Source organism: Fundulus heteroclitus, chromosome 4, assembly GCF_011125445.2.
Source record: "Fundulus heteroclitus isolate FHET01 chromosome 4, MU-UCD_Fhet_4.1, whole genome shotgun sequence".
Lineage (NCBI taxonomy): Eukaryota > Metazoa > Chordata > Actinopteri > Cyprinodontiformes > Fundulidae > Fundulus > Fundulus heteroclitus.
The window spans coordinates 34,490,707-34,518,677 of NC_046364.1; the positions used below are offsets into that span (position 1 = coordinate 34,490,707).

The 27,971-nt window shown below is 41.9% G+C and overlaps 3 protein-coding genes across 3 annotated transcripts in view; 1 reads left to right on the plus strand and 2 right to left on the minus strand.

Moving 5' to 3' along the window:
* The window catches only part of garre1 (granule associated Rac and RHOG effector 1), a 41,072-nt gene extending 31,329 nt beyond the window's left edge, over positions 1-9,743 (plus strand). Inside the window, exons 8-14 of the mRNA XM_012855081.3 lie at positions 1,196-1,293; positions 1,872-1,997; positions 2,099-3,189; positions 5,060-5,225; positions 7,962-8,099; positions 8,851-8,926; positions 9,043-9,743. Coding sequence (XP_012710535.2) covers positions 1,196-1,293; positions 1,872-1,997; positions 2,099-3,189; positions 5,060-5,225; positions 7,962-8,099; positions 8,851-8,926; positions 9,043-9,381 — 2,034 coding nt within the window. The 3' untranslated portion in view covers positions 9,382-9,743. The remainder of the gene's footprint in view (positions 1-1,195; positions 1,294-1,871; positions 1,998-2,098; positions 3,190-5,059; positions 5,226-7,961; positions 8,100-8,850; positions 8,927-9,042) is intronic.
* A 1,385-nt stretch (positions 9,744-11,128) lies between these two features.
* ss18l2 (ss18, like 2) lies at positions 11,129-13,374 on the minus strand. Its single transcript, XM_012855082.3, has 4 exons — positions 13,226-13,374; positions 13,020-13,096; positions 11,426-11,510; positions 11,129-11,344 (listed from the first exon to the last, which is right to left on the minus strand). The coding sequence occupies exons 1-4, from the start codon at positions 13,292-13,294 to the stop codon at positions 11,288-11,290; spliced, it is 288 nt and encodes a 95-aa protein (XP_012710536.1). The 5' UTR covers positions 13,295-13,374; the 3' UTR covers positions 11,129-11,287.
* Positions 13,375-14,407: 1,033 nt separating this feature from the next.
* Positions 14,408-27,724, minus strand: lsm14ab (LSM14A mRNA processing body assembly factor b). The gene is made up of 10 exons (XM_012855080.3): positions 27,184-27,724; positions 25,227-25,390; positions 23,073-23,214; positions 22,027-22,218; positions 20,629-20,709; positions 20,257-20,433; positions 18,242-18,398; positions 17,986-18,012; positions 17,471-17,711; positions 14,408-16,120 (listed from the first exon to the last, which is right to left on the minus strand). Exons 1-10 carry the CDS (start codon positions 27,305-27,307, stop codon positions 16,097-16,099), a joined length of 1,329 nt encoding a protein of 442 aa, XP_012710534.2. The 5' UTR covers positions 27,308-27,724; the 3' UTR covers positions 14,408-16,096.
* Positions 27,725-27,971: the final 247 nt, after the last annotated feature.

A 27,971-nucleotide genomic window follows, 5' to 3' on the forward strand; every position in this document is an offset into this window, starting at 1 on the left:
TACAATCTGACCACCCAAATTCATATTTTTGACCACGTTTGAAGAAAAGCATTTAAGGAATTTCTATAAAATGTTCACAAAAAGGCTCAGAAAATAAGAAGCTATATATCCAAAGGACTGAAAATCCAAGGACATCCATGTTTGGTGCTGGTTTAATGCTGAAATCTTGACTTTATGGACGTCTACCTATGAAGTGGTTCAGAATAAACCAAAATATGTATGAACTGCACCACAGGAACAGAGAAACAATTTGCTGCAGATTCTTTAAAAGAAGCATACAGGTTTTCAATCTAATGGAAAACAAAGAGATTACAGGATTATTCTCATTTATGCATCAAAGCATTTGTCCCCTACTTTTATATGAATAAAATAAAGTATTTAAGTACCAAAAGTGCTTTAAAATGCACCCCCTGTGATTGATGCATTTATAGACCACAATCAGTGGGGATTCTTTTTCTTTTTTGATGCATTTTATTAAGGAAAAGAAATCTAAATTTCTCATTATTTGACCTGCTGATCCCATATCAGAGCCGATAACGGGAAAATTAGCTGACTGGTTGTTGCATATCTGTCTAAATTGCGTTGGGTGTGTGTTTGTGTGTATCAGGGTTTGTCTTATGTGTCTTTTTATCAGCCTGTGATCAATTGGCTGTATACCTTTGGAAATATTTGACGTCGCTTACTGACAGTCTCCGTTTATCCGTGTGGCTCTTTAGGTAAAAAAAACAAACAAACACTAAGCAAGTTTTTTGAAGGATACACCTGCTCTGACAAAAACAATGGAGTCATTTCCTGTAATACAGGAAATGGACTCCTCCCTGCTTCCCTCCCTCTCTGTGACCCAGCTTACATGGGTTTCGAGGAGCCAAGGCCACTCTCAGAGAACTTGTAAATAGATTTGCTCGCCGCGAGCAGGAAGACATGCTGCTTTTTTTTTTTTTTTTTACTGTCGGATAAAAAGCATTTGGCTTCCTCACCTTGGCCTGCCTCTCACCGCCAGGCGGTAAATAAATGCCAGACACCCGCGACTAGTGCTGAATCCAAAACGGGGGTATATACTGTCCAGTTATATAGTTAGGTTGCCTTCATTTACAATACCTTCACTGGTCTTTGTGACTTATTAATTGAATTTTAAATTAACACGGATCTGCAAACCGTCGCAGGCTGATTGAGCCGAGTTTTTGTGTCCCAACAGGTGGTTGTTGATACAGCTCAGATCGAAAACAAGGAGGCCTACGCTCCCCACATCACTCTGGAGGGATCCAAGGTGGTGGTCCAGGTTCCCTCTACATGGTGGGTCTATCCACATATTTTTTTAAGGTCACTTTCTGCACACTACAAAAATAGAACTAAAGCTAAGAAAAACTTTCTTGAAATTAGAGTATTCTTCCTTGATTTGAGCAAGTCAATAAGATTATTTGCCAATGGAATAAGATTTTTTCACTTAAAATAGGAACAATTCATCTCTACCATCTTATTTCAAGTGCAGTCTATCTAATGATCTTATTTTAGGGGTAAAAAATACTCGTTCCATTGGCAGATAATCTTATTTACCTGCTGAAACCAAGGACAAATACATTCATTTCAAGAAAATGTTACGTATTTTTAGTTCTCTTTTTGCAGTGGACATCTTGTTAACATTACATTAAACCGTCGGAGCGATGTGACTTTTATCGGCTTTATAAACTTTGTTTTAAAACCTTGGTGCAGCTTGATACCAAGATAAAACCCATGACTGTAAAACTAAATATGTTTGGTTCACAAAAAAATAATCTGACCCCATTGTTGTTGTTATTGTCTCCAAGGCACGGAGCTCAGATTTGTGAGCCGTAGTGTTGGATCTAATGTTGCCTCTTGTCGTTAATGTTTAGGTGTCTGAAGGAGGACCCTGCCACCATGTCCCTGCTGCAGCGAAGCCTGGACCCAGAGAAGACACTGGGACTAGTAGATGTGCTTTACACCGCAGTGTTTGACATCAGCAGATGGAAAGAGAGAAAGTAAGGGGGTGTTGGGTCCTTTTTTTTTATTTTTGATCTGGTCGTTTCAAGTTCTGCAGGTAACGCTTTGTGTCTTTCTTTTTTTTTTTTTTACAAAAAAGGGAGCAGAGCTTGCCGACCATTCAGATCCAGCTGCAGCGGGAAAGCCCAGAGTACGGCAGCCAGGCAGACTTACCCACGGGTACCAGCTCCAAAGCCTCCAGCGGCTTGCCAAAAACTATATCTAAACTGACTTCCAAGTTTGCCAAGAAGGTCTCATCCAGCTCCAACAGCGGAGGCAGCTATTCCATCCCCAGCACCCCGTCCCGCAGCATGCTCTCCAGCAGTAGCTCCGACGATAAGGCCAAAGGCCTCGGGCACAGCGACGGGCGGCTCCAGAGTATTCTACAGATGGGCGGCTTGTCCGGCGCCCCTGACGGCGCCCAGCTAAACCAGCTGGCCAACGGCTCGGTGTCTGACGACCAGGGGATGAACCTTCCCACCGACCAAGAGATGCAGGATGTCATTGACTTTCTCTCAGGATTCAACATGGGAAAATCCCAGCAGGCCTCTCCCCTGGTCAAGAGGAGGAACTCCGTGGCCTCGGCGAACCCTGCGGAGCTCAAGCCGCCGAGTGGCCATCCCCCGGCTTCCCAGTCCATTTCTTACACGGCTCTACAGGCCGCGTCCAACGCCCTGCCTCAGCCCCAGCCTCCCCCGACGGCGCAGAAGCAGCAGACCCAGCCTCAAACGCAGCCTCCCCCAGCCCAGCCTCAGCAGCAGCAGCAGCCTCCCCCTCCTCAGCAGCCCTCCCCACCCGCCCTGCAGTACTATCAGCACCTCCTGCAGCCCATCACCCAGCAGCAGGCTCCTCCTTCCCAGCTGCCGCCCCAGCAGACCCCGCCGCAGGGTCTGCCGCAGCAGAGGGTGGCAAACAAGTGGCTCGGCACCTCAGGGCAACAGCCTGCAGCACAAGCCCCCCCGGCAGGACTGTCGCCCTTAGGTCCCATCAACCAGTGGGGGTCCCCGGGGCTGCCGGACCTGAGCTCAGACCTCTACAGCCTGGGCCTGGACAGCACCTACATGGAAAGCGTGATCTCAGCGATGCTGGGTCAGAAGCCGCAGGGGCCCCGCAACAACACTTGGCCCAACAGGGACCAGAGCGAGGGCATGTTTGGAGTCCTGGGAGACACGCTACCTTTTGACCCCGCAGGTGAGGCTGGTCACCATCCACATGTGCTTCTCTGCAGGTTAGAGCGTCACAAAAAGGTTAAATTACACACACACACGTATAGATATATAGAGTCTTGATAAGACCGAGAAATAAAGTCCAAGGAAGAGTGTGGGGCCGATTCAAAATGTGCAAAGTGCAACGTAGGGCTGGATGACATAGAAAAAAAGCTTATGGATAAAAAACAAATGCATATTGATCGATATCGATAATTATTGAAAATATTTAAAACCATATTTTATGTGCAGCTCTGCCTGGACATTTTATATTGTCAAATGATTTAATTTTAATAAAGAACAAAAACACAGAATTTCAATTAAATCTTTATTTAACCAAGTTTTTTAACCATAACAGAATATATAAAAAAAAAAATAACTTAAGAGACCTGAGTTATGTTATTAAATAATGACAAAGAATAAGCTATAGTAACCAGTAAAATTACCAAAATAAATAAATAAAATAGCCTATTTAGTTGGGAATAGTACACTAGTTACTTCTCAGGTTTCATAATTGAGAGGCTGACGTCCGAGGTTGTGGCAATCTGTGTAAGGACACAGACTGCAGCTCATTTTGCACTGATTCCCTGCACTATTTGCACAATTTAGGGAGCGCTGTTAGAGAAATTTGCAGCCCGTAACTTTATATCGCGGATCAAGAGTGGCGAGTAATTGTTTGAAGCCAGGTTTTTCAGCTGCAGACAACAGCAGCATGTCCGCGGAGTCGCACGGAGCTAAAACAGCTCGCGCTGCTGCGGGTGTGAGCGGCTTACGCGATGAAACAAGTTGGTTACGTTACCAGACTTTGTTTTTACCGGTACCGGTTACGATTGGTCGAGAGGAAGTTGTGACTGTAGCATCAACTAATATGATAGGCTGAAAGGAAGGAAGGAAAACTGTTTGTATATCGAACTTTTATCTACCCTTTTTTTTTTTTTTCCTATCACGCTACACGTCTATAGATCGATATATATTGTTATTGAATTATCGTCCAGCCCTAGTGCAACGTTTTCTACCCAACTTGTCTGTATATCACAGTAAGAGACGTCAAGAGTAGTTCACACTAAGATTAGCAGGAAGTAGATGTAGGCACTAAGATGACAGCTGCCTTTTAACCGTTTTATGTTCTAAATCACAAATGTCTTACGTCAGAACGTCTCCATATTTGGTCTTTTCAACTAAATAACAAAACGGACCCTGTTCAGGTTTAGGTGCAGGCGTCATTTTTGATCTTTCATTCCCACGGCTAACATCAGACCAGAGGAGAAATGCTGGACAATAGTCAGAAGATCTGTGGTTTGCTTCGAGCAAAACCTAAAACCATTGAGGGCTTGTTTTGGGCGTTTTGCTGACCGACGCAAAGTTCACCATCTAACCTGAAACATTTCTCGGCTCATAGAAGAAAATTAGTTTGCCGGGATCCATTTAAACATACGTGGAGGGAGCAGACAGGAGAACGTCACGCACAAACAAAAAGCCCTTTAATAGCATTTAGTAATCATGTTGTTCGTAATTATGCGGCGTCCTAATTTGAATGATTTGATAGGATGAAATGAGCAGCTGCATCGTCTGGCTGTGATTATAAACCGAGGTAAAGTGCTGAGCTGGGCTTGTCGCTTTCTATTTACAGCGCGGCATTGTAGACGTTGATTGCAGTCGAGGCTCGCTGTGCACAGTTGACTTGCGCCTATTGTGATTTTTCTGCCGTCGTAGACAGTCTGGCTTAAACGGATTGAGCTCCCGGGTACGAAAGAGAAAAGCTGAGGGCGTCAGAAACTCACGTGTGTTTATCCCTCTTTCTCCCCCCTCCCCCCCCCCCCCTCCCCCCCCCCCCCCCCTCCTCTTTTCATGCACAGTTGGCTCCGACCCGGAGTTTGCACGTTACGTGGCCGGCGTCAGTCAGGCCATGCAGCAGAAGCGGCAGGTGCAGCACATCCGCCGCCCCAGCAACACGCGCAGCAACTGGCCAATGCCCGACGAGCAACACAGGACCTGGTCCCACCCAGAGTACTTTAACGAGGGGTAGGTATCCGCAAAATCACGTCGGCCCTGTCGCTGATCTGCCGGGAGAAAATGGAGATGCGTCGGTCAAACTGGGCTTTGTAATGTTAGAATAAAATAAATATATTCAGTAGAGTTGAGAAGATTTGCGTCGGGGTAGGAGTAAACGTGGAAGTAATCAGGTTCAGCCCTGCTTCTTCCACAGGGTTTTTTTTTATATTTTTTATTTCCTTTATTTAACCAGGTAAACCCCGTTGAGATCTGGATCTCATTTTCAAGGGGGACCTGGGCAGAAATCTGCAAAAACACTACAACCTGGTTACAAAAATAAAACCAATTAATACATATGCACAAATATAAAACAACAAAAACAATTTAAAAGCAGTGACACTGTTTCATACAACAGGGTTTAAGAGGAAACGTAGAGGCAAATGATCCAGTTAGTCAAAAACAATTGACTAACTGGATCATCGTGTGTGATCTCCTGTTTACAAAGCAGATGTTCTGACACTTAACTCAGTGTCAAAGTAAAAAACAACAACACACGTGACCTTGAGGAGCAAATGTTGCTGCCTATCGACTTTAGAAAGGGCGATAACGCCATTTCTAAGCTACATAGATCACATCACTCTATGGTGGGAGAGATTACCAAGGCAACACGTGAGACGGCTGCTGTAAGTTCAGCCTACGGTCCGACTGTATAACGCTCAGAGAACTGACATCAGTCAGCATGTTAACGCTGACAACATCACATGAGATCGTTCAGCCGACCGTCATGTCCTCTGGATACCAACCATCCAGAGTCAAACGTGAGGCCTTCAGTCTGACACCTGAAGCTTGATCCAAACCGGCTCACCAATAATATTAAAAATAATTGAACTTTATTGATCTCACAATGGAGAAATTCACTTCTGCATCTTAACCCATCCCCTTGGGGAGCAGCGGGCTGACACTGTGCGGCGCCTGGGGAGCAATTTTGGGTTAAGGGTCTTGCTCAGGGACCCAGAATGGCAGCTTGTGGGAGTTGAACTCAGAACCTCTGGGACCGAAGCTCTGTGCTCTAACCACTAGGTCACAACTCCCCCATCTTCAACAACAGGGAGAAGATCCAGACCACTCCCCCAGATCCAGAACACAGCAGCAGATCTACAGCGACGAGTCCTTCCCTGTGTCCTCCTTTTTTCTCTCCTTCCTTGTGTCCTACCTCCTTTCCCTCATTCCCATCCTCCCTTAACCTGACTCCGCCAGATAGATTTGCTCTGCATATCCATCTGGAAACCTTCCGTTGAAGTAATTTTGGGAAGGGGCGAAAATACTGGTTAGCTGATTGGCCTATGTTGGTGATAGACGGGCCAAATGAACCAATCAGATTCATTTGTGGTTGTGTTTTCGTCGTCGCTCTGTTACGAGCGACGACGAAAACACAACCACAAGCCAAGCTACTCTTGCTGCTGCAGGTAAAGGCTCGTTAGCTCAGCAAATAAATACTCTGTAATTCCGATAAAACTTGCTCGGTAGCCGCGCTAACGCTAGTTTCATCGGCTGAAGCCGCCATGTTCTTTAGACTGAACTGTCGCGCTTCCCGTTGCGTCACACCTCAACCCGCCTCAAAGCCAACGCTGATTGGACGTTCGTTTGGTGAACGGCTCCAAATTTTCTTTAACGGAGAGTATCCAGACTGATCTGCGAGTGAAACCTTGAAAGCTCGCGAGATCAGGATGGTCTCACGAGGCTAATCCTCCCTACCTTCTTTCCCTTTTTCCTACCTCACTTTTTTTCTTTCCTTTCATTTCCTCCTTCCTTGCATCTTTATTTATTAATCTTTATTTTTCCTTCCATCCATCATTACCGTTTCGTGTCTTACATTTGAAAACAGGCATTAAGGATAAACTTACACCTGGAGAAATCCATTTTTTGGGTTGGTCTGACCTGATAAAGCGCTCTAAAAGTACAAGCTATCTACCAGAAGAGTCGCCATATTGCAGCCAAAGGCTCGGAGCCAAAAAGGCTTTCGTGTTTCTACAACACAGGACCATCCTTGTAAATGTCACCTGACCTGCTCAGGTCATAATTTCCAGCTTGACGTTAAACTAACTGAACGTCTAGATGCCAAGGAGGCTTCAGGCTGGCCTACATCCTTCTGCTGGTTTTGCTTCTGTGGAAACGAGGCAAACAGATTCAGCAGAGATTGACAAAGAGCAGGTTACTGATAAGGAGGCCAGCAGAGAGAAAGCAGAGACGGTGTTTGTCCGAGCGCCTATTCACTCGCCCGCGGTTGTATAAATACCTCGTACGTGTGTAGTATGAGGTCCCTGGATAATAACAAGCCGACTCTTTCACAACCGTTGGGGTCCGATGCGGGTCATGCTTGTGTACGCGGCGTTACGGCGCTAAAGCAGACGGAGGATTATTACAGCCAAGGTTCCGTCATCTTTCACAATAAAGTTTGTCAGCGTTTTAATTAAATTCCTAATACGGCTGACAACCGTCAGGCGTTCACCACGTTAATCATCCTCGTTGTCATTCCACCTACAAGTGTGAGACTAAGCCTGGAAGACCACCAGGAAGTAAACAAGCAGCTGTGATCACAGTCCTAGTGTCTCATATGTAAACTTATGCAGGAACATTATTTATTAAACCCTCCCAGTTTACCTTTAAACATCTTGTTCTCGGTTGTAGCGGCTCCTTCGTGCCTGAGCTTGACACAGACTGTGGTTTATGCGAAGGTGATGGAAACACCGTGCTTTGCTTCCTCAGGGAGGCCGTGAACAGCGGCTGGTCGGCCAATCAGGGAGACTCGGCCAGCTCCAGCGACGAGACGTCGTCGGCCAACGGCGACAGCCTGTTCTCCATGTTCTCCGGGCCGGACCTCGTGGCAGCGGTCAAACAAAGGAGGTGAGCGCCACGTCCTCTGCTGCCATCCCTGCACTGCAAAAACAGACCTAAAAATGAGTGAAATGTTCTTAAAATGTGTGTTTTGTCCTAGATTTGAGCAGGTAAATAAGATCATCTGCCAATGGAATGAGTATTTTGACCCCTTAAATAAGATAATTAGACATCCTGCACTTGAAATAAGATGATGGAGATGGATGGTTTCTATTTTAAGTGCAGAAATCTTATTCCATTGGCAGATAATTTTTATTTACCTGCCCAAATCAAATCAAGGACAGAGGACACTCATTTTAAGAAACTTGTACTTATTTTTAGTTCCATTTTTGCAGTGTGGTAGAAACGGCCACATTCATCTCATCAGTACAGCGCCTGTGTTTGATAATACATTACGGAATATTAGCAATGTGTTTATTTCAGTAATCCTTTTGAAAAAGGCGGTGACACTAATAAAGCAGGTATTGGTACTGTTAGAAGTCAGGCAGTCTTCTCTGATCATCATGTTCACCTGTATTAAGACCATTCAAAAGGAACTTATTCAATATTCACATTTATTTTGGACAAATTGGACGTGTGGCTTTTCAATTACTGTAGGCCAAGATTATCAAGATTAACACAAATAAACCCTAAATAAATAAATAGATCTATGCTGTGGGAGTTTCATTTTTTAACTGATTTACTGAAATCAATTTTGGGAGATGCGCTTTTGAATTGAACTTCCACTCAAATGTCTGATGCCGTCTTTGTGTGCCTGTAGGAAACACAGCTGCGGGGAGCCGGAGGCGTGCACCCTGCCATCACCGCCTCTACACCACATCAGCGACGATAACCAGGTAACGGGGATAACCAAAATCTCTTCTCCGTTCCCCTTTTGAAAGCGACGAGAACCTTTTGTGCTCGTTGCTGTTGCTCAATTCGTAATTTTTCCGCCCACTCTTTCGCGCCGCAGGACAGCAAGACTAAAACGTGGCCCCCGAAGGCGCCGTGGCAGCACGCCGCCCACGGCCACGCCCACACCCACACCATGCCCAATCCCAGCTCTTCCTTGTACCAGATGAACCTGCCTCCTTCCTCCCAGTGGAGCGACTCCATTCAGATGCTGCAGTCCCCCGTGTGGTCCAACGCCAGCGACTGCTCCCCCTCCTCCGGGATCTCCTCCGGTTTTCCCTTCACCCAGCAGCAGCAGCAGCAGCAGCAGCAGCAGCAGCAACACAAACCCATGACCAAGGGCTTCAAATCCTTCCCCGTCAAACACGAGCACCGGCCCTCCTACCTTCACCAGTACTGACGGCTCGAGCCACAGAGGACCTGCAGCCGCGGTCGTCACACTCCACACCCGCTGAATTTGAAGACGTGTAAGCCTGCGAGGCGACGTTAAGTCCACACACTGGCTCAACGTTTTTTTTTTTTTTGTATTTATATTTTTCCATGTCAAAACATCTCCACATTAGAAGAAACAGACGTGTTTTGATGTTTTTCCCCCGACCTGCCACCTTTTTTTTTTTTTTACTTTGAGCGGTGCATGTGTCGTTCTGGCAGCAGCCGGCCGAGCGCTTGTTTCTCTGTCCTCAGACAAGAGCTGGAGACGCGCACGGCCGTCGCCCACTTGCTTCTGCAGCTGCGTGCGTGGGGCTAAAAGGGGAGGGGGGGGTGGGGTGGGGGGGATTACGAGAGGGCAAAGGGCCTGGAATGCTCCCGTTTCTGCCCATAATAAGTATACTGTGTCTACATAGCTGGAACTGCCAAATCTCATGCAAGACGACTCAGAGTACAGCTAGCATCTACTGTTTTATAGCTTGTAAAATACCGAAGTTGAAATATAAATATTTAGTTCTTTTTATCGAGAGGCTTTGAGCAGGCTCAGCATAAATAAAGGTAAGCCACTGCGGAGGCGTAAATTTGAGAGAAGACACACTACTTTTACAGCAGCTGACCACAGTTCTAGCTGGATCTATGTGCCATGTTGGTATTGATAGCACTTGCAAATTATTTTCCAACCAAAGCGTTGTTCAGAGGACGAATGGTGCTGAGATTACTGACAAACATGAAGTTCATTTCCTCCTCTCTAATTGGCTCCTTTTTTTTTCTTTTTCTTTTGTTTATTTTCTTTTGTTTTGCTCGGAAATTAATAGAAAATCAAAATAAATCAACACTAATTCCCATAAACCTAATGTTTTCCTTTTTTGAGATATTTTTGTGTACAAGTATTGACAGTATTAATCTTATTTTTGTATGACATGTTATACCACAAACTGTATGTTAGTATTTTAGACATTGACATAAAGGTTATTTTCCACCTCCCTGTATGTGAAAAAGCACATTTCTTTCCTACAGTCACCATTGATCTCCAAAGGTTACCAAATATTCCATGCTAAACACTAAAACGTGGAGTGAAGAGGGGTTACGTTTTTCCTTTCCAGCCCTCGTTCCTTTCGGTTTCATGGCAGGGGGCTGCGTTTGAAAGCCCAGAATGTTCTTTTTGTGATGTTTGCGGATGCCAATGTTGCCTGTATTTATGAAATGACACCATGTTTTCAGATAACTAACATACTTAACATGTTTACAGAGAATCGTTTGTTGTATATACATATAAATATATATATCTTTTTATAGTTAATGTGCTTTGCACAATCAAGATATAGGGTTTGTTGCTTTTTGTCTGTGTTCTCTCCCTAACTGTTGCAGCCTTTTTTTTTTCTTTTTTTTTTTAAAGATATCATTACAGACCTTGGACTGTAACTGTTAGCTTCTCAGCTGTGTACAAATGGTTTACCTAGTGGCTTCTACAAAAAGGTGGAGAAAAATAATAAAAACATTTTGCCCTGGAAAAAAAAAAGAGATGAAGGGGGACTGCTTGGCTTTATGTTGCTTATTGTTCTTTTGAGCTGGCAACTGACTTTTTTTTTTTCCCCCCCAAGTGTACCAGCAATGCAAAAAAAAAAAAAAGAATAAAAATAATTAGCAATTCGCAATGCAAATCGTTGTTCTTATACGCTAAAATTCACTTTTTATCATCCTATATTAAAATTCACACATCTGAAAACTTAGTTTTATTGTACATTCCACTGAAATGACCAAGTACAATTCATGCATACGGCATCGGTTTAATGCAACCGTGCAGCTGGAATGGATAAAGTGATTTTATATCGTCATAAAAAAAAAAATCCTCCAATGTTAAAACTCTCCCCCCACAGTCACCGCGTCCCCTCGTGTCCGTTCAGAGCCGGCGCCGAGGCGTTGCTGGATGAACACTGGGAACAAAGAGCAGAGTCAGGGATTACACTTGGCCCCGCCGGCTCACTTTTAATAAGCGCTGTGTTTCTCCTCCTTACGTTGGTGATGGGCGGTGCGTCATCAGGGCTGGCGTCGGCTATGGTCGCCAGATAGACGATGTTGCGGTGCAGAATCTGTTGGTACCTGTTTGCCGTGGAAAACAAACAGTGCTGAAGTCAAAGGGCTTTGACTGAATCTGACGACTGCCTTCCATCTGCTCCGGTTCAACAGCAATGGCGCTTGGAGGGATCAAGCTTAAATGCATCATTTTATACCCTTTGCAAGTTTTAAGGCATTAAATCTTTTGTCCCCCACCCACACACACCACCACCACCACATCAAACAGGGTTTGGCATCCTTATAAAAACAGGTTCTGATTTGGGAAACCTTTTTTCAATTACTTGAAATTGTAAAGGTTTATCAGACAGATGGGCTCCATCTTAAAAAAAAATACAAAAAAATGTACTATTGACGAGTCAGACCTCGACAGGGATGATTTACACAGTAATAACAGATTCCATAAACAGTAACTTTTTAATTTTTGAAATCTCCAGATTGCAATTTTAAGGCTTTTTTATTTAATTTTTTTGGCTCGAGAACACTTCCAGTTTATGAACTACACTATCCAGAAAGCATTACTCTACAATTTAGAACCTTGATGCTGAAGTTGGCATCCAATGCGAGAATAAAGGCCTATTTTTGCTTCATTTACCAACTCAAGGCAACCTTTAACCTGTTATAGTTCAAAATGTAACTTGCCTAAAAAGCTCAAAACTTGAACTGGATTGTTTTTTTTGCACCAATTACAGATTCTACTGAACTTTGTGATTTGTGAAAACGCACACACACACACACACAAAAAAAAAGAGGCTGGTTTTAGGGCGTTCTGGGTATCAGACCATCTAATAAAGGCTCCTTAAAAACTACATCACCAAGACAACCCAGAGCAGGATTACTGCACATGACATCACAGGAAACAGTTTTGTAAACAAATGCCTGCTTTTGTCTGGAATGTCATCCAACCATTCGTGGCAACTAGATGTTGGGTCTAATACTCTAAAAGTCCTAAAATTTGCCATTTTGTATTTCACAAAAGAAAAGATAAGATAGGCTTTATTGATCTCTCATTGGAGAAATTCACTTGCCACATCAGGTCATAAGAGAAGGTGCAAAAGTAGGAAAGGTGCATCAGTTATATACAGTAAATCAAAGAGAGAGAAAAATAAGAATAGAAATACAAAAAGAAATAGGAATGGGCATATGATGTCTTATCTAAAAGGAATAAATATTTTGCAAATCACAAGCTGTGTTATCTTTAACCTGACATTATCCTGCTACAGTTGTAGTTTTTAACCAGAGCCCCATGAAATCAGGCCCAATGCCCATAAAACCCCTAAAAAAAAGTTCCACAAACCTTAGAATTTACTGGTGTAAAACAATCCAGTTTAAAGTTTGAGCAACACATTAGAAATCTGAAGGGATCTAAGGCGGTCTGGTGTGGGTAAATAAAGCAGAGCAGCCCTTTGGCTCAATCAAATCCTCATATAACGACCCGGTTGGAGCCTTTAGACCCTAAACCAGCGTGGACCGAAGGTAGTCCGGCAGCAAGCAGTCAGTAATTGATCAAAGTGTAGAATCAAGGTTTTAACTCACTGCACACACTCCACGGCGCGTCCTTTCTGCATGTACTCTGTGATGCATCTGACCAGCTGATCGTTTTCATCTAGAAGCTACCGCAAACAAAACAAAAACATTTACTGGCCGTCAGCTAAAGCTGTTTTTAGCATTAGCCGACAGCCTTCAATGCTAGCAGCCGATGTTTTATTAGCTTCGTCAATGTTGCCGAACAGTTTTTTTACCCTCTGTATCGTTTCCTGGTTGACTTTTGCCTTCCCGCGTAGCTTCTTTGGGACAAACACGATCGACATGTCTGAAAAATCCTCCTTGGATGTTGTTTACGTCCCACGGTCGCGCATTTTTTTTTGGTCTTCTTCGTCTCTTTAATTAAATGGTGTCTGTGTAGTTGACGGCGCCGCATTCTCGCCCCCTGCTGGACAGTTGAAGGACAAACGCAGCTTCCCATCAACATTTAATTTCCCCCAGTGGGGCCAACTAAAGATTTACAAGGCGTATAAAATATAAACCCTATATCTTCAGAGGATGTATTTAAAGCTGACCTACTCTACTTACAAAAAAGGAAATTTTAAACAGCGTACTGCTTGCTTTTGATTCGTTTAGTAGAGTTGTGTCAAAAGAATAATAGGGTAAATAAATACCAACTTGTCAGCTGATGTTTTGAGGGGAGAAACACAGCGTTCTGAAATGCCACAATTTATGTATAAAAATACAGTAACACGGTAATTTAATAAGGCATGAAATACTAAAAGCCATTTTTTACTTCTTGTTCCCAAATAGTACGCACGTTTTCTTTAACCGTATGAGCAGGTTTACCAGAGAAGGTAAAGTAGGAATGTGGAAGGTGTGAAGGTTAACCAGCCAGATACATGCTATCTAGTGAGCAACGATTATTCATGGAGAACAGCAGCCAGGCTCATTGTTAGAATACGGGAAGAAAATGATTTAATATATAACCTGAAATGGATTTAACATCCAACACCTGTCCAGAGAAAACCAAGAGCTGAGAAGAAACCCAAACTTGGACTGTGTTTGGGATTCAGGGATGGCAGCATGGTTGCAAGGAAGAAGGTTCTGGGTTCAAATCCCAGCCTAGGGTCTTCCAGTGTGGCATTTGGGTACTCCAGCTTCCTCCCAGTGGAGAAACATGACTGCCAATAGATTTCTCTTAATTGCCCTTACGTATTACTGTGCTGCCCTGTGATAGGCCGCCTCTTGGCCCAGACAAACGGACATAGGCCCCCAGAGAAACATGCATTATTCAGATTACCCTGAATAAATAGTAATTTCCTGAATTTAGACAACTGGAAAGAAGCAGGATACAACCCAAGAGAGGAAACCAGGGCAACAGACAGAAGCCATATACACGCACATTTACACCGAATAAAACAGACGTCCTGGACACGTCAATTGTACAACTCTTTATTGTAATTGTTCTCGTAAAAACTCAATTTTAATGATCTCCCAAGAAAACGATTCCAGTGACTGGAAGGAGTAGCAAACATGAAAAATGTCAGTTCTTAATAGATCAATGAAATCTTACTGGTTGCTGTTAAGCCAATATAAAGCATTAAATCCACAGGCTATCGTGCATTCACCAGCCGTTTTGTGCGATAACCTTTTTAAGACTTTTCCTGCGCTGCCAATCTTAACCACTTTTATTTTCACCTTGTAGTGCTAGCAGTGCTTCTGTCAAAAATGTAACATTTAATTTAAAGGGAGAAATACGGGGAGAAGGGAAACATACCGCCATGCTCAAGGCACTCCCTAAAAAAGTCTGAGGATTGGATTTAAAAATGAACGAGAACCTCCTTGGAAAACACTGGCAACGCATCCAGCTTTTGTCCCTTTAACGAGTCGGTAAAAAAATAAATTCACTCCTGAGAACGATCACACAGACAACGCAACAAATGGAGCTACAACTGATCAGAAAATACAGTTTGAGTTTGTTTCTGACGTTTCCCCCACCTTGAGTAAACAACTTCTGTAACACAAGTGCTTCATCTAGCGCCGGGAATTTGCTGCCTGTTGATATAATGACGAGACAGAACCCAAGGGGACGCCTTTAAAAAAAAAGAAAAGTACTGAAATCAAAAGAGCGTACAATATAAATGACGATTCTTCTATTGCAAAGTTGTTGGTGTTTTTTTTTTGGCAAAACAGCAAATTTAGGTTATTAGGACTTGTTTTAAGTGTCTTTCGCTAACCCCCTGTAATTATTAAAAACAATTTTCTTCATCTACACAAATAAAAAATATTCCTCGACTTGCGTCCTCGACTATGTAAACACAGCCAGTCCCAGAAAAGCTGCACTCAAATAAAATCCCTGCACAGCTGAAGCTTTGCGACGCACACCAAGCCAAAGAACGTGGATGGCGGCGTTTGACAGCCCTCAGTCTCATCGTACGGCCCGACGGCTCAAGTCCGACCCAACAAAGCAAAACACAGAACTCAAGTCAATGGGGAAAAATGTTAGCTGCTTTGAGCTAGTCTTACATTCATTCTTTACAAATTAACAGCTCTGATTTATTCTTTTAGCCTCACTACTTGTTAAAAGAAGAAGGGAAAAAAAAACACTATCAAAGAAGTAAAAACACTGAACACATGGCAACCTAACTGAGCAGAAAAAAAAAAACAAAAAACGCACGGTGCAACAGGCAGCGGTGACAGATTTGGTGCCGAAAAATATCAAAAAAGGTGTGAAAGGAAAAGAATAAAGCTATGGATCACGTCGACCGTGATCTGCTCACAGTTTGAGAGCGCGTACGGCTCCTAATATCAAAGACAGCTTTAATAAGAAAGGAATTCGACTGCTGCAAAAGTACGCGATTACTCCAAAGCTTTGTATTTACATGTGATCTGTTCTTTTTTTTTTTCAACAAAACTTCTGGAGGAAGGAAAACTATAAAAGTCTCGGTGTTGAGAGAAGGGAGCGGGACCAATCGTCCCCTGATGTCAAACAGTCCACAGAGGTGCTGATGTCCAGATAATGTCTTCATTCTTTCTGTCAAATGTACAGACCACAGGAAATTTCAACAACGGACATAATTTCATGACAAGTGGCTACAATTCTCTGTGGATCCGTCGCTGATGCACTACGCGGCCACCTTGTTGTCCTTCTGGAAGAGAGAGGAAAATAATGGAGATTCAGGAATCGGAAATAGTTTTGCTAAGTCAAACGTTTTAAAGAGCAGAATATTTGGGTTTAAGCTCTACATTAAAAAAAAACAAAAAAAAAAAAAAAAAACAGCTCAACTTTATAATTTTAGAAACCATATTTAGATAGAAGTGTAATTTAACATTGGGCACCCGAGTCCTGAGCTTTTTGTGCCCCATTTGAATCTTGGTTAACAACAGACAGTGAATTTTAACCAAACATTAACTTCTCCGATTTCAAGCCAGAACTGGTCAAATTTACTTTAATAGTAAATAAAAAAAAAAAAAGCTTGGACTTCAGGATTATCACTTTTCACTTCTATAGACTCTGTTCTCCTGCTTGATTCTATGTTTAAGCAAAAAAAAAAAAAAATAAAATAAAAATAAAAATAAAATAAAATAATAATAATAATAATAATAATGATAATAATAATAAAAAAAGACCCCTTTGTTTAGCGGTCCAAATAAATTCCTACAAGAAAAGCAAATTAAGAAACTGACCAAAGTATAAATGTTTGGCATATTTAAAATTAATTTCCGATTTTTAATGTGTAATATGGAGATTTTAAATTACAAGACTGTTTACACTAGTCAAGCTAGTTAAATTGGTGCAGTGATTTTATTCTGAAATTCACCAGAGCTTTATCCTGTCTAGCGCCTGACGTTTCCTGTTTAGCTCATGAAATTCAGGAGCTTGATCTGGTAACCGCTGAAAGAAGTCCAGTCAAACTTCTTTCTTGCTGAAAATTTGTTTTAGAGCGTCGCACCGCCTCAGTAACCGGACCCGCAACTGATGTGAGATGACACATTGATTTGTAATTATCTGGGTTCCTTGCGGTGCCGCAACATAAATGTTTACATTTATGTAAATCTGGTTGTTTCTCCACCATTACTCCTCACAGCTGCAGCCCACCGGCCCAATCTTAAGCTTGAACGATAGTAGCGCTGTGTAGGGGTAGTGATTGACACCACAACCAACCAATCAGAGGCTGGCATTCCTCCTGGCTCTGATTGGTTGTTTCTGACTGGGAGCGTATTTCTGCAAATGGCAGTAAGACCACTGAGAGATTTATCTTTTTTCCACGGACTCTCTCAGATTTTACTGTCAAGACAAAGTGACCATTTTAACAAATGTGTAAAAAAAATAAAATAAAATAAAAAAATACATAATACAAAAGTCATCGAGTGCAGCTTTAAGGACTAAAATTGAGACTAGTTAAACCTTTTAAGAGCCTGCAGTAACCCTGCTGTATAACCCATTACAGGATAAAACCGTAATAATACAGTAACGACTGTGCGTTTATGAGATTTACCCTGTATTCAAAATCAGAGAAATCCCGGCCTCCTCTGCCACCTCTGAAACCGCCCCTGAAGCCAGGCGGGGCCCCCCGGGGCGGCCCGAAAAACCCTCTGCTTGACGGCCGCCCCCGGCCTCCGCGGGACCCCATGAAGCCCCGCCCACGGAAACCTCCTCTTCCACGGTGGTGCCGGAGAGGGATGCCGAAAGTCTCGGCGTTCATTCGCCTCTCCTCTGCCCAGGTTGACCGGCGCTCCCTAACGCACACACACACACACACACACACACAAAAAACAGACAAAGTCAGCACACTCTTACTGCGTTACTAACCAACGCAGCAGAAAACACACAATGTGGAGAGACAACTGGGTAACAGGGAAGTCCTGTTTCCCTCTAAAACAATTAAAATGTGGTAACATTAAATGAGATATATGGTCAATCTAAAGAGTGATTAAACACCCAACCACTGAGATTTGACCGTTACCCATGTTTTATTTATAAATGTGGAGCTTAAGAGAATATTTGACTTACTTTGGAAATCCGCCGTGGCCCGTTTTACTTGAAGAGATAAAAACAAAAAAGTCTTTCAGTGGAAGCAGAGATGTGAAATACATGCCGAGTATTTTATGAAGATACCGTTAAACCTTGCTCAGTGAATCGTCAATGACAAGAACTAGCAGCCAACATGTGTCTACAAGATGAATGCTGAACAACTACACCTCCCACCACCACAAAGTCTGACGTGAGGACAAGAAGAAAACATGGAGCTGTGTGAGCGCTGTAGTACCTTGGGTCCTCACTGGACAGGTTATCAAAGAACGACTTGGTCTTGTCGTAGTAACACGTGTTTATCGCAGCCTCCTCTTCCTCGGCGGCGCCCTCGTTGGCTGGATGCTCTGAGTCAGCAGTTTCCTCTCCATTGAGCGCCTTGTCAGGTTTGTCATCTGTTTGGTGGAAGAAATTGGAAACAACTCTTTGAGACTGCGTTTTTTTTTTTTTTTTTTATTGTTCTCAGTGTTTCATCTCAAAAGGAGACAGAGAGGATCATGGGAGTTAACCTTTAAATTAAGGGAAAACCTGAAAACTAGGGAACAATTTAGCAGATCAGCAGTTTTTTCTGCTTATTTAGTGGCAGACATTTTTTCTTTAACAAGTAGGCGACAGGAAGGTGCGTTTATAAGAGCTGTAATAATGCTGCTATGTAAGCTTGCTGTTTGGTAGGTCGCATGTAAAACCCTGTGCTAGAGAACGGGTCAGCTGTCAGATAAACACACAGACAGGTTCTCTTCAAAAATGCAATACTTGGCAGACACCCTGTCAACTTTTAAGATTAGACTTAAAACTTTTCTTTTTGACAAAGCTTATAGTTAGAGTGGCTTAGGTTACCCTGAACTACCTCTATAGTTATGCTGCTATAGGCGTAGGCAGCTGGAGGATATAGGGTCTATTTTTCTCACTCTGCTGAGTTCTCCTACTGTTCTCCAGTTTGCATTGTTTGTTGTTATTTCACCTTTTAACTTTTTGCTCTGTCTTTTTTCTCTTCATAGTAGGAACACCTGGTCTGGCGTTCTTTTAGCTGTGACACCATTCAGGGGAGGCAGATCATCCACTATTACAAATACCATAGAAAGGATTCCTAGGTCAGTGTCTGCTGATGTGCTTTTGTGTCTCTGCTCTGTCTTCTCTAACCTCCAGTCGGTCGAGGCAGATGACCGTTCACACTGAGCCCGGTTCTGCTGGAGGTTTCTTCCTGTTATAGGGGAGTTTTCCTCTCTACTGTTGCTTCATGCATGCTCAGTATGAGGGATTGCTGCAAAGCCATCGACAATGCAGACGACTCTCCCTGTGGCTCTACGCTCTTTCAGGAGTGAATGCTGCTTGTCAAGACTCGATGCAATCTGCTGGGTTTCCTTAGATAGGAAACTTTTTGACCAATATGTCTGATTTGATTGGATTTGACTTTGTAAAGTGTCTTGAGATGACATGTGTTGTGAATTGGCGCTATATAAATAAAATTTAATTGAATAAAATAGTTACTTTAAGACTCTAGACAAGCATCTAGGTCACAGGTGTCAAACTCAAGGCCCGCGGGCCGAATCCAGCCCGTCAAAGTAAAATATCCGGCCCTCAAGAGACAAAAAAAAAGGCACTTCATGTCATAAAGTAGAGGCATATATCCTTTTAAAGTGTATAAAGTGTCTAAAACTGTGCCTCCTGTAAGTGTAACTCACCCCAATATCAACTTCTTTTTGCAGATAAGCTGTATAAACTGGGCCTAAGGTTGCTACTTTTATGTTACTGTGCGTTTTTTATACTTCTATGTGAACTGGAATGAAATTATGAAATGAAAAGTATCGTCTATACACGTGCAACTGGCCCTTTTAATGACTTCATGAGGCCAAAGTGGCCCTATATAGAAATGAGTTTTACATCCCTGATCTAGGTGGATGAATATGATTCAAGAAGAAAACTTATGTCCATCAAAAAAAAAAAAAAAAAACATTTTTTAAGAGCTTTGCATTTGGTAAATTAGGTGGTAAAATTATTTGGTTTGCTACTTTTAGCAATTCTGATGTTTTCACTATCAAGTTTAGAAGTGCTTAAATTCTTTAATTATTTGTAAAACTTTAGTGTGTGGGCGATACAGAAGGGTTCTTGTTTAAGTAATCATCCAGGGTTGTACTAACCAGACAGCAGCAATGTAAAAACTCTCTACCCTAGAAACTGCACCTGGGTCCAAGTAAGGCTGCAGCCATACAGACTTCCTGAAACTACATCTGCAAATTTGTGCTAAAATGTTACCTTTTAGTTTCAGCTTGTTTTGAAACTCTTTGTCAATCTCATCCTTGTGAAACTGGGCGTTGGCAGTTTCAAAGTCAAAGTCCTCATCAAACTTCATGGTGCCATCTTTGCGCATGTTCACTCTGCCCCTGCTGCGGTTTCCTCTTCCCCGGCCTCGGCGGTTAGACTGAACACCGGCTAACACAGGGAGAAAACTAATTCAGAATACAGTGCAACATTGACAAGAAAAGGTGAACGTTGGGACTTTATCACCAATTTTCAGAGCTCAGCAATATCTAAAAAGCCATATTAATAATAGAATAGAGAGGGGAAAAAAAACCCTGATTTTTCCCGAGCATGTTCTTGATGAAAAAGCAAAACTTTGTTACTTACTAATCTGACGCCTGTTGGGATCGCGATTTTCAACAGCACCCTGTTCATGATCTGGCTGGGATGTCTTCGGAACGTCAGGAGCTGAATAAGAAGAAATTCAGAGGCTTTTCAGTGAACGCAGCCATGAATGTGACAAAAATAAATCTGAGTCCTCATCAGCTCTGCCACAAATTTCCTAACGAGGCTGAGAATTAAGGTTGTATGCCAACTTTAATCTGTTTTTTTTATTAGTGTTGCACGATACCAGTATCAGACGGGGCCCAGATCCAGCACTAAAATGGTGGTATCGGTATCGGCGAGTACCAACTAATCGGGCACCGATACCATTTTGATGTTTGTATGTCACTTGAACGCAGCCTTCTCTCTCAACTAGTATTATACATGTTATATAAGTTCATGAAAGTTGCACTATTTTGGCATTTGAGAGCCAAAACTCAGGATTTAAATTAGATTATTCAATTATTAATGTAATTTTACTGTCTTACTGTTGCACTACTGTTATACATGTTATAATTTCACGAATGTAGCACTATTTTGGCCTTTGAGAGCCAAAATTTTATTCAACTATTGTCACCCATTCCAGGTAGGCAATAAAAAGTTCTACTACCCTAAGTAGTATGCAGTTCTTCATATACACACACAGACACACATCAATTTCAAACAGATGGTATGGTTTCGGTATCGGCCAATACTGCACAGCCAGGTATCGGTAACAGGGCCAAAAAAAATGGCATCAGCGCAACACTAGTTTCTACTTTTTTATGCAGCATTTGGAGTACTGGCTTCTTCGTCTGAGTGACGTTTCAGAACATGTCAGAACAGGATCTGTTTCACAGCCTGCTCGTTGCTTTTATTCTGGGGTTGGTCCTCACGTTCACACCATAAACAATCTCTTGGACACAAAGAACACCTCCTTCCTGGACGGTATGGACATTCCTAAGGGGTTTCTAATAACTATTACATAAAAGCTGTTTGATCAGATAAACCAAACACCTTCAGCGATCTGCAACTTCTACACAAGGATGAACCAGGCCTGTGGAAGTTCACAACTCTCCTCTGGCTCATTTCTTTGCATTGTCTGTAGACGGAGCCATACCGGGACAATAATGGGCGGTTTAATGAGGTGTCGCGTTAAAATACGGCCACATGTTTTGTCTACTTTTAACATAAATGTTGGGTGTTCAGTAATCAGAAGCCCCACAAATTGTTTAAAGGGACAGGAATGTTTTTGTATGTAATCAATTAGGTGGGAAAGCCTAAAAAGACTCTTTTTGTTACGGCTTTAAGCAAACAGAAGCACCTTTGGTAACTCTACAGGGAACCTTTAATCTGATTGTGTGCTTTTCTCCAGCATGCATTGGTATCAGGTACCGTATGCCAACTTTATATGAAGCTCACCTTTTTTCTGCTCCAGGAGGTCGGGGGGTTTCTGGGTGCCAGCGGTGGAGCCGGTGGCTTTGGCCGTCACTCCTGTCTGACTCCTCTGAGTCGCGGCTGCAGGCTGACCAGGGCCGGCTGACGGGGGCGCCTGTACCGACTGCTCCACCGGGGCACTTTTTGCCAAAGAGTCCCGCGGAGGACTGGCACGTCCTGCAGAGCAAAGGGAAAAAAAATAACATCAAAGCGGAAGGGTGCTTTAAGTTTAAAAGCTGTTGTTCTTTTGATTTGCTGCTAAATATCGGACAATATGGTGACAAAAGTATGTTAAATAAACAAAAACTAAATATGTCACTGAGGCGGCAGCTTTTCATTCAGATTGCTGATCTGTTGTAATTCTGTCTTATAAGTTTGCTTCCTTTGTTAAAATGTTTTTTTTTATTTTTAAATGGTGAATTCATGAAAGGGCCAGTTTAACCTACAGGATGTACCGCCAGACTTAAATGGCTAGAAAAAATATGTTGAAATTAAGGGTTACAAGTCAGAATACATTTAACACTTTTTCAAATTTGTTCTCAAATATGGAATATGATAAATTAACTGCAATTAAACACTGTTTTCTAGTCATGACTCAAAGTGCTTTACACTAGAGCCAAATTCAGTCAATCACACTCACAGCAGGCAACGTGATGTTAAGCGCCTTGACCATCAACATATCAAGAAGCTGGAATCGAACCCACAACCTTGCGATGGCAGGACAACTATTCAACCTTAGTGTGTGAAACTGTGGAACATTCTTTAACTTTGAACAAAAAGTATAAAAATGGAGCGTTGCTTCATGTCTGCATCAGTCGTCGTTAGAGTGATCTGATGAAACGAAAACGGCAAACATTTTCTCTAAAACTGAGATTTGCAGGAACTCGCTTGAATTATATTTAAAAAAATGTAAAAAAGTAAAGACACGTCTTCTATAACACAAGCAAACATTTCCCTCATTTTTATAATGCACCCCAGCAACACGTTTTTAACTGCATGGACTCTTGCTTTGAACCGAGACTCTGACTTACCTCCAGAAGAACCAAACTGCTGCGATCCGATGGGCGTAACGCCAAACTGGCTGTAGGATGGAGCAGGAGCCCTCCATGGGGCATAGGAACCAGCAGACTGGAATGATGGTGCCGATGCTGCACTGCTGGATCCAATAGACGACTAAAAAAAAAAAAAAAAGACATTGTAAATTGTCAACATGAACATACTGTTACACTCATTAAAATGGCCGTCTAATTTCAGTGTAATAATGACAACAGTCAGAACGCGGTGGCGAAAACCCGCTCTGTGCGTCACAGATGTAACAGTAAGTGGTACATTGACCGTTACGCCAAAAAAAAAAAAACCTGGTTCTGTACGTTTTCGGGTCTCAAAGTCACAATTCTGTACGTTTTTGGTACGTTTCAATCACAAAAAATAGTTATGACTTTTTTTTTTTCTTCAGCCAGCAGTAAACAAAGAAGCCATTTTACTTTGTGAAAATTCTTCGACTATTTTGCTAAAACATAAAGTTTATAACTTCCTGGAGAGATGGTAGGACTTTTTTTTAAATAAAGTAGTATAAGTGTTAAGCAGGCACAGACAGTGTTTGAAAAGAAAGATTATACAAAATTTTAACACGATCAACGTCGATGTTTAGAATGTTTTTTATAAGATTATGCCCATATTCAAGAGTTAAATGTGTTTAAATCACTGTAAAAGTGCAAGTTCCAGAATATTTGCAGACGTCTGTCCCCTCTGGCAACAAGTTGAAATAACAGCAGTGTTCAGGGTCTTCACCAGGATTCCCCCCCCCCCCCCAACGTAACAGTGAATGGCTGGTGGCGCAGGCGTGCCAGTGTCTCGGGCTGCTACTTTTCTAGTTGACTTGCCAAAGCGGAGGGTTGCGTAGTGCAGCTCCAAAGGGGCTGTTCGTTGAGCTAATAAAAGCCTGCGCTCGCTAATAAAAAGCTAGCGCTCGCTATCAAGAGCTAGCGCTCGCTATCAAGAGCTAGCGCTCGCTAATAAAAGCTAGTGCTAGCTATTATCAGCTAGCGCTCACTATTATCAGCTAGCGCTCGTTATTAAAAGCTAGCGCTCGTTATTAAAAGCTAGCGCTCGCTAGATTGCTCTGAAACATCTGTGTCTAATTTCAGCGTAACGGATAACTTTCGGCGTAACGGTCCATTATGCAGAAATGCGCTGGCGAGAACCCCGGTGTTGTGCACGCACATGGGAGAAAAGGAAAAGCATCTGCTGCTGCGATGGTCTTTTGTTTAGAGGCATAATGTCTGCTGAGGCAAGAAAGTTATAATTTAAGTCTAAATATTTAACTTAGTCCATGTTTTCTCGTTAATGCATCGATTACAACAGAAACTCAGCAAAGTAGCCAGGTGAACGAGAGCGCGTCACACCCACGCTCAGGGAATTTACCCCGAATTACTCATGAACTGACGGATGGACCCTAGAGAGGCAACTGCGGTAAATAGAGCAAAAGTCGTTTTACACGTCAGCAATTGTAAGGGCATGTATGGGAATAAAAAAAAAAAAAAAACATTTAACCTTTAAACTTGTGCAATGCTCCTTTAAAGCTATAGGTGGTAATAATGATCAGAAAAAATTTACACCTTATACTGGGTGAAATTGCCCCTTCATCGTGAGAGTAGTCAATACATTATGTTTTCAAAAGTTAGACCTCAGTGAGAGCTGCAGGCCTGTAAAAACTCTGACCAATCCCTGCCCTTTGGTGCGAAGGGCAGGGATTGGTCAGCGTTTTGGTCCTGGCCACGCTCCCCTCTGTCCCACGAGTTATGGGAGGAGTACAAACAACAAAGTCTAGCTTGAGCCATGATCTTAGTGAGTGAAAACACATACTCTGACAAAGATTTGCGTGTCTGGGCTTTCACTGATGCATTTACAGTGACAAACAAGAGCAGGTGACTTCGACCAAACGGCATGAATTTACATTTTGAAGCAATGTTTTCTTTTTAATATCCTGAACTGTTGCATTTGTGGAGAATGATGCAAGGTTTCTGTCAGACAGCAGCAATATATAGGACACAGATTTGAGGCCCGGGGGAGGTTTTTTTTTTTTTTTTCTCAGGACCTATGGGGTCAACATGGCCAAGGGAATACACAAAAAAACCCAAGAAAACAACATATTAAACAGTCTTTTTACAAATAAACAAACTTACTTGAACTATGGCAGGGTCCTGAGGCAGAGTGCTAGTGGCTTTGGGCGGCTCACAAACTGTTAAATCTTTTATATCGCTTCCTCTGAAGATGATGTACTCAAACACTTCATCCCGAGGCGGTATCGGCCGGTCTGTGGGCCGGTCTTCAGTGCCAAAAGAGCGAACTGTCAGGAAATAAATCGAAACATGTGTTACCGCCAGTGATTCTGTCGCTTCCATTCGCACTCCAGCCGCTTGGTTGGAGATTACACTTTAGATTACCATCTATAAGGTCCTTCTAACGCACAAAGGCGGGTTTGAAGTTTTAAGAATCCCAAGTCACGACAAACATATCCAAGAATACAACCCGTTGTCCTTTTATTCACTTCCTGTTAAAAACCATTAGACCATAGAAAATAAATAAATAAATAAATTGTCAGTCCCAAACAACTGTTTTTAATTTATCAGCTGGTGAGATTTTTTTTTTTTTTTTTTTTTTACCTGATGGAAAACTGGTGCACTATGTGAAAAAGAGCTAAAAATGTTAGTTTTGGCTGCAGGCTACATTTAAACCTGGAAAAAGAAAAAGAAAAAAGCTTTCAGATGTATTTGACCTAGTTATGGGTCAAATACATATATATAAACAAAGAATTTTAATCTCAACGTCAGACTTTACCCATTAGGCTTACTTTGAAAATGGGTTCAAGATGAATGTTTTTTAGTGCCGCAAACTTCTATGTTGCTGTTTGTACAATGTTAAAAACTATTTTCAACTACGTAGAAAAAACAAGACCAAGAAGTCATTTCTGACGAGAAAATTAGGAATGTCAGATATGCCATTTAAATTTTTCGCATCGACTCAGCCAACAGCTTAATCTTCACCCGTTTCTCCAATCCACTCTTAATCGCGATGCATTCCAGTGACATTGGTCCTGCTTCTAACCCGTCGTCTAACTTTTCTGTGATCAAATGCTTATTTTCCTCACAAATTTCACAATATATTAGTCTCCGTTTCTTTTATGTCTATTATTCTATACTTTTACTTTGGTTTATTGCACATACGTTTAGAACAGTTCTCTTTTGTCATCCGTTTTTACTTGCAGCCTTGCAAAGAAATTTCGCTCAATTGTACATTGTAAATGTCAACTACATTTGTGTGTCTCCATTTTCTGCAGTAGAAAACTTGATCTTTCTGCCCGACTAAGGAACAGTTAAAATATTATTAGAAATATTTAATCTAAACAATTAATGTCTTTTAAAAATTATACACATTTACTGATTAATATTGTATTTTAGGCAGCCTTTTTTTAAACAGATGTTTATGTAAATTGAGACATAACTTAGCAAAGTACACCTAATTTATTGGTATCATCTCAAATTTCTTTTGAAGCTTTTTTAATTAAATCGTCTGTCTTGCCATACAGCTCCTTTGCTTACATACAATCTAAAACAACTCTTTAAAGCTAGTGTTTTCTGAGTGTGTTTCCCATCATAGAACTAATCAATTTAAACTTCCAGAAAAAAACAACAATGGATGAGGTTAGCCTAGAACATTCTTCACCCTAAACAAACAAAAAAAACATTTTTTTAACGTTCATATTGTATTATCAATTCATCATGTTTGACAATACACAATGATGAACTGATAAGATTTTTTTAGAATGATAAAATGCAACTACAATGACCCAAATAGGTTATAAAAATGGGAATCCAGAGTCAAATATAATTCAAGCGAGTAAAAAAAATCTTCCATAGTACTGACATGCTAACTTTTGACTTTATTGCTCTCTGAGCGGCGGATTAAAAGAACGGTGGAGATCAACGTAAACAAAAGAGAGAGTTTAGCCATTAGTCGGCTAACGACAAGCTAGCTAACTTAGCCAACTGCGTGTGGAGCACACTGACAAAACTATGACCAGAAAATGCAGGATTTAGACCTTTTCAGAGCCGCGATCCCGTTTTTGGCGCGTCTTCTTACCTTTAGCAAGAGCTACTGTCGAGTTTTCGGTGTCGATGGTGTATAAAACTCCTTCATAGCGGATCTCGGCCTTGGAGATTAGGCTAATTTTGCTGCCAATGTACGGCGTCCCTCCTCCGCTCATTTTTTATCCGCTGGGTTAACTAAAGCACTTACTTCTAAATATTATGTTTATCGTCCAACGTGAGGTCGAGTGTTAAAATGAAACGTTGTTTGACGTCAGCATAACAAAAAATAAGTGAGCCGTTCTCCCTGAACCACAGTCGTCCGTTCCGTGACTCCTAACACGACATGGCCGACTTCATTTTGCTTCCTCTGCCGCTAAGGCTTCTGGGACAAAGATTGTGAAAAAAGAAAAAGAAAAGAAAAGAACTAAAACGCGTCCTCTCTGCGTTTCCTTTTAAGAAGTTGTTCGTGTAAAACTACCCGGATGAACTAAGTATGTTTGAAAATAAAAAAGATATAACGTATGATCGGCTATCTTAACAAATTAAATTCTTCCCTAAAAGAACATCATCATTGATCATCATCATCGCAAACCTCTTTGTCCTCTCGCGATATTACACGTAGCTAGAACCCACCGTGAAAGCGGAGCAAAACAAAAATAAATAAATAATATAAAAATAAAAATCAGATGCATCTCAGTATATAATAATATAATACATGCATTCAAAATTCAAAAGGTGAAACTTATCACACACAGAAGATAAATATATTTAGCTCCTGATGATAATGCCATAGAGCCACAAAACTTAAAGTTGTCTGACTATTAAAACCCATTCAAATTT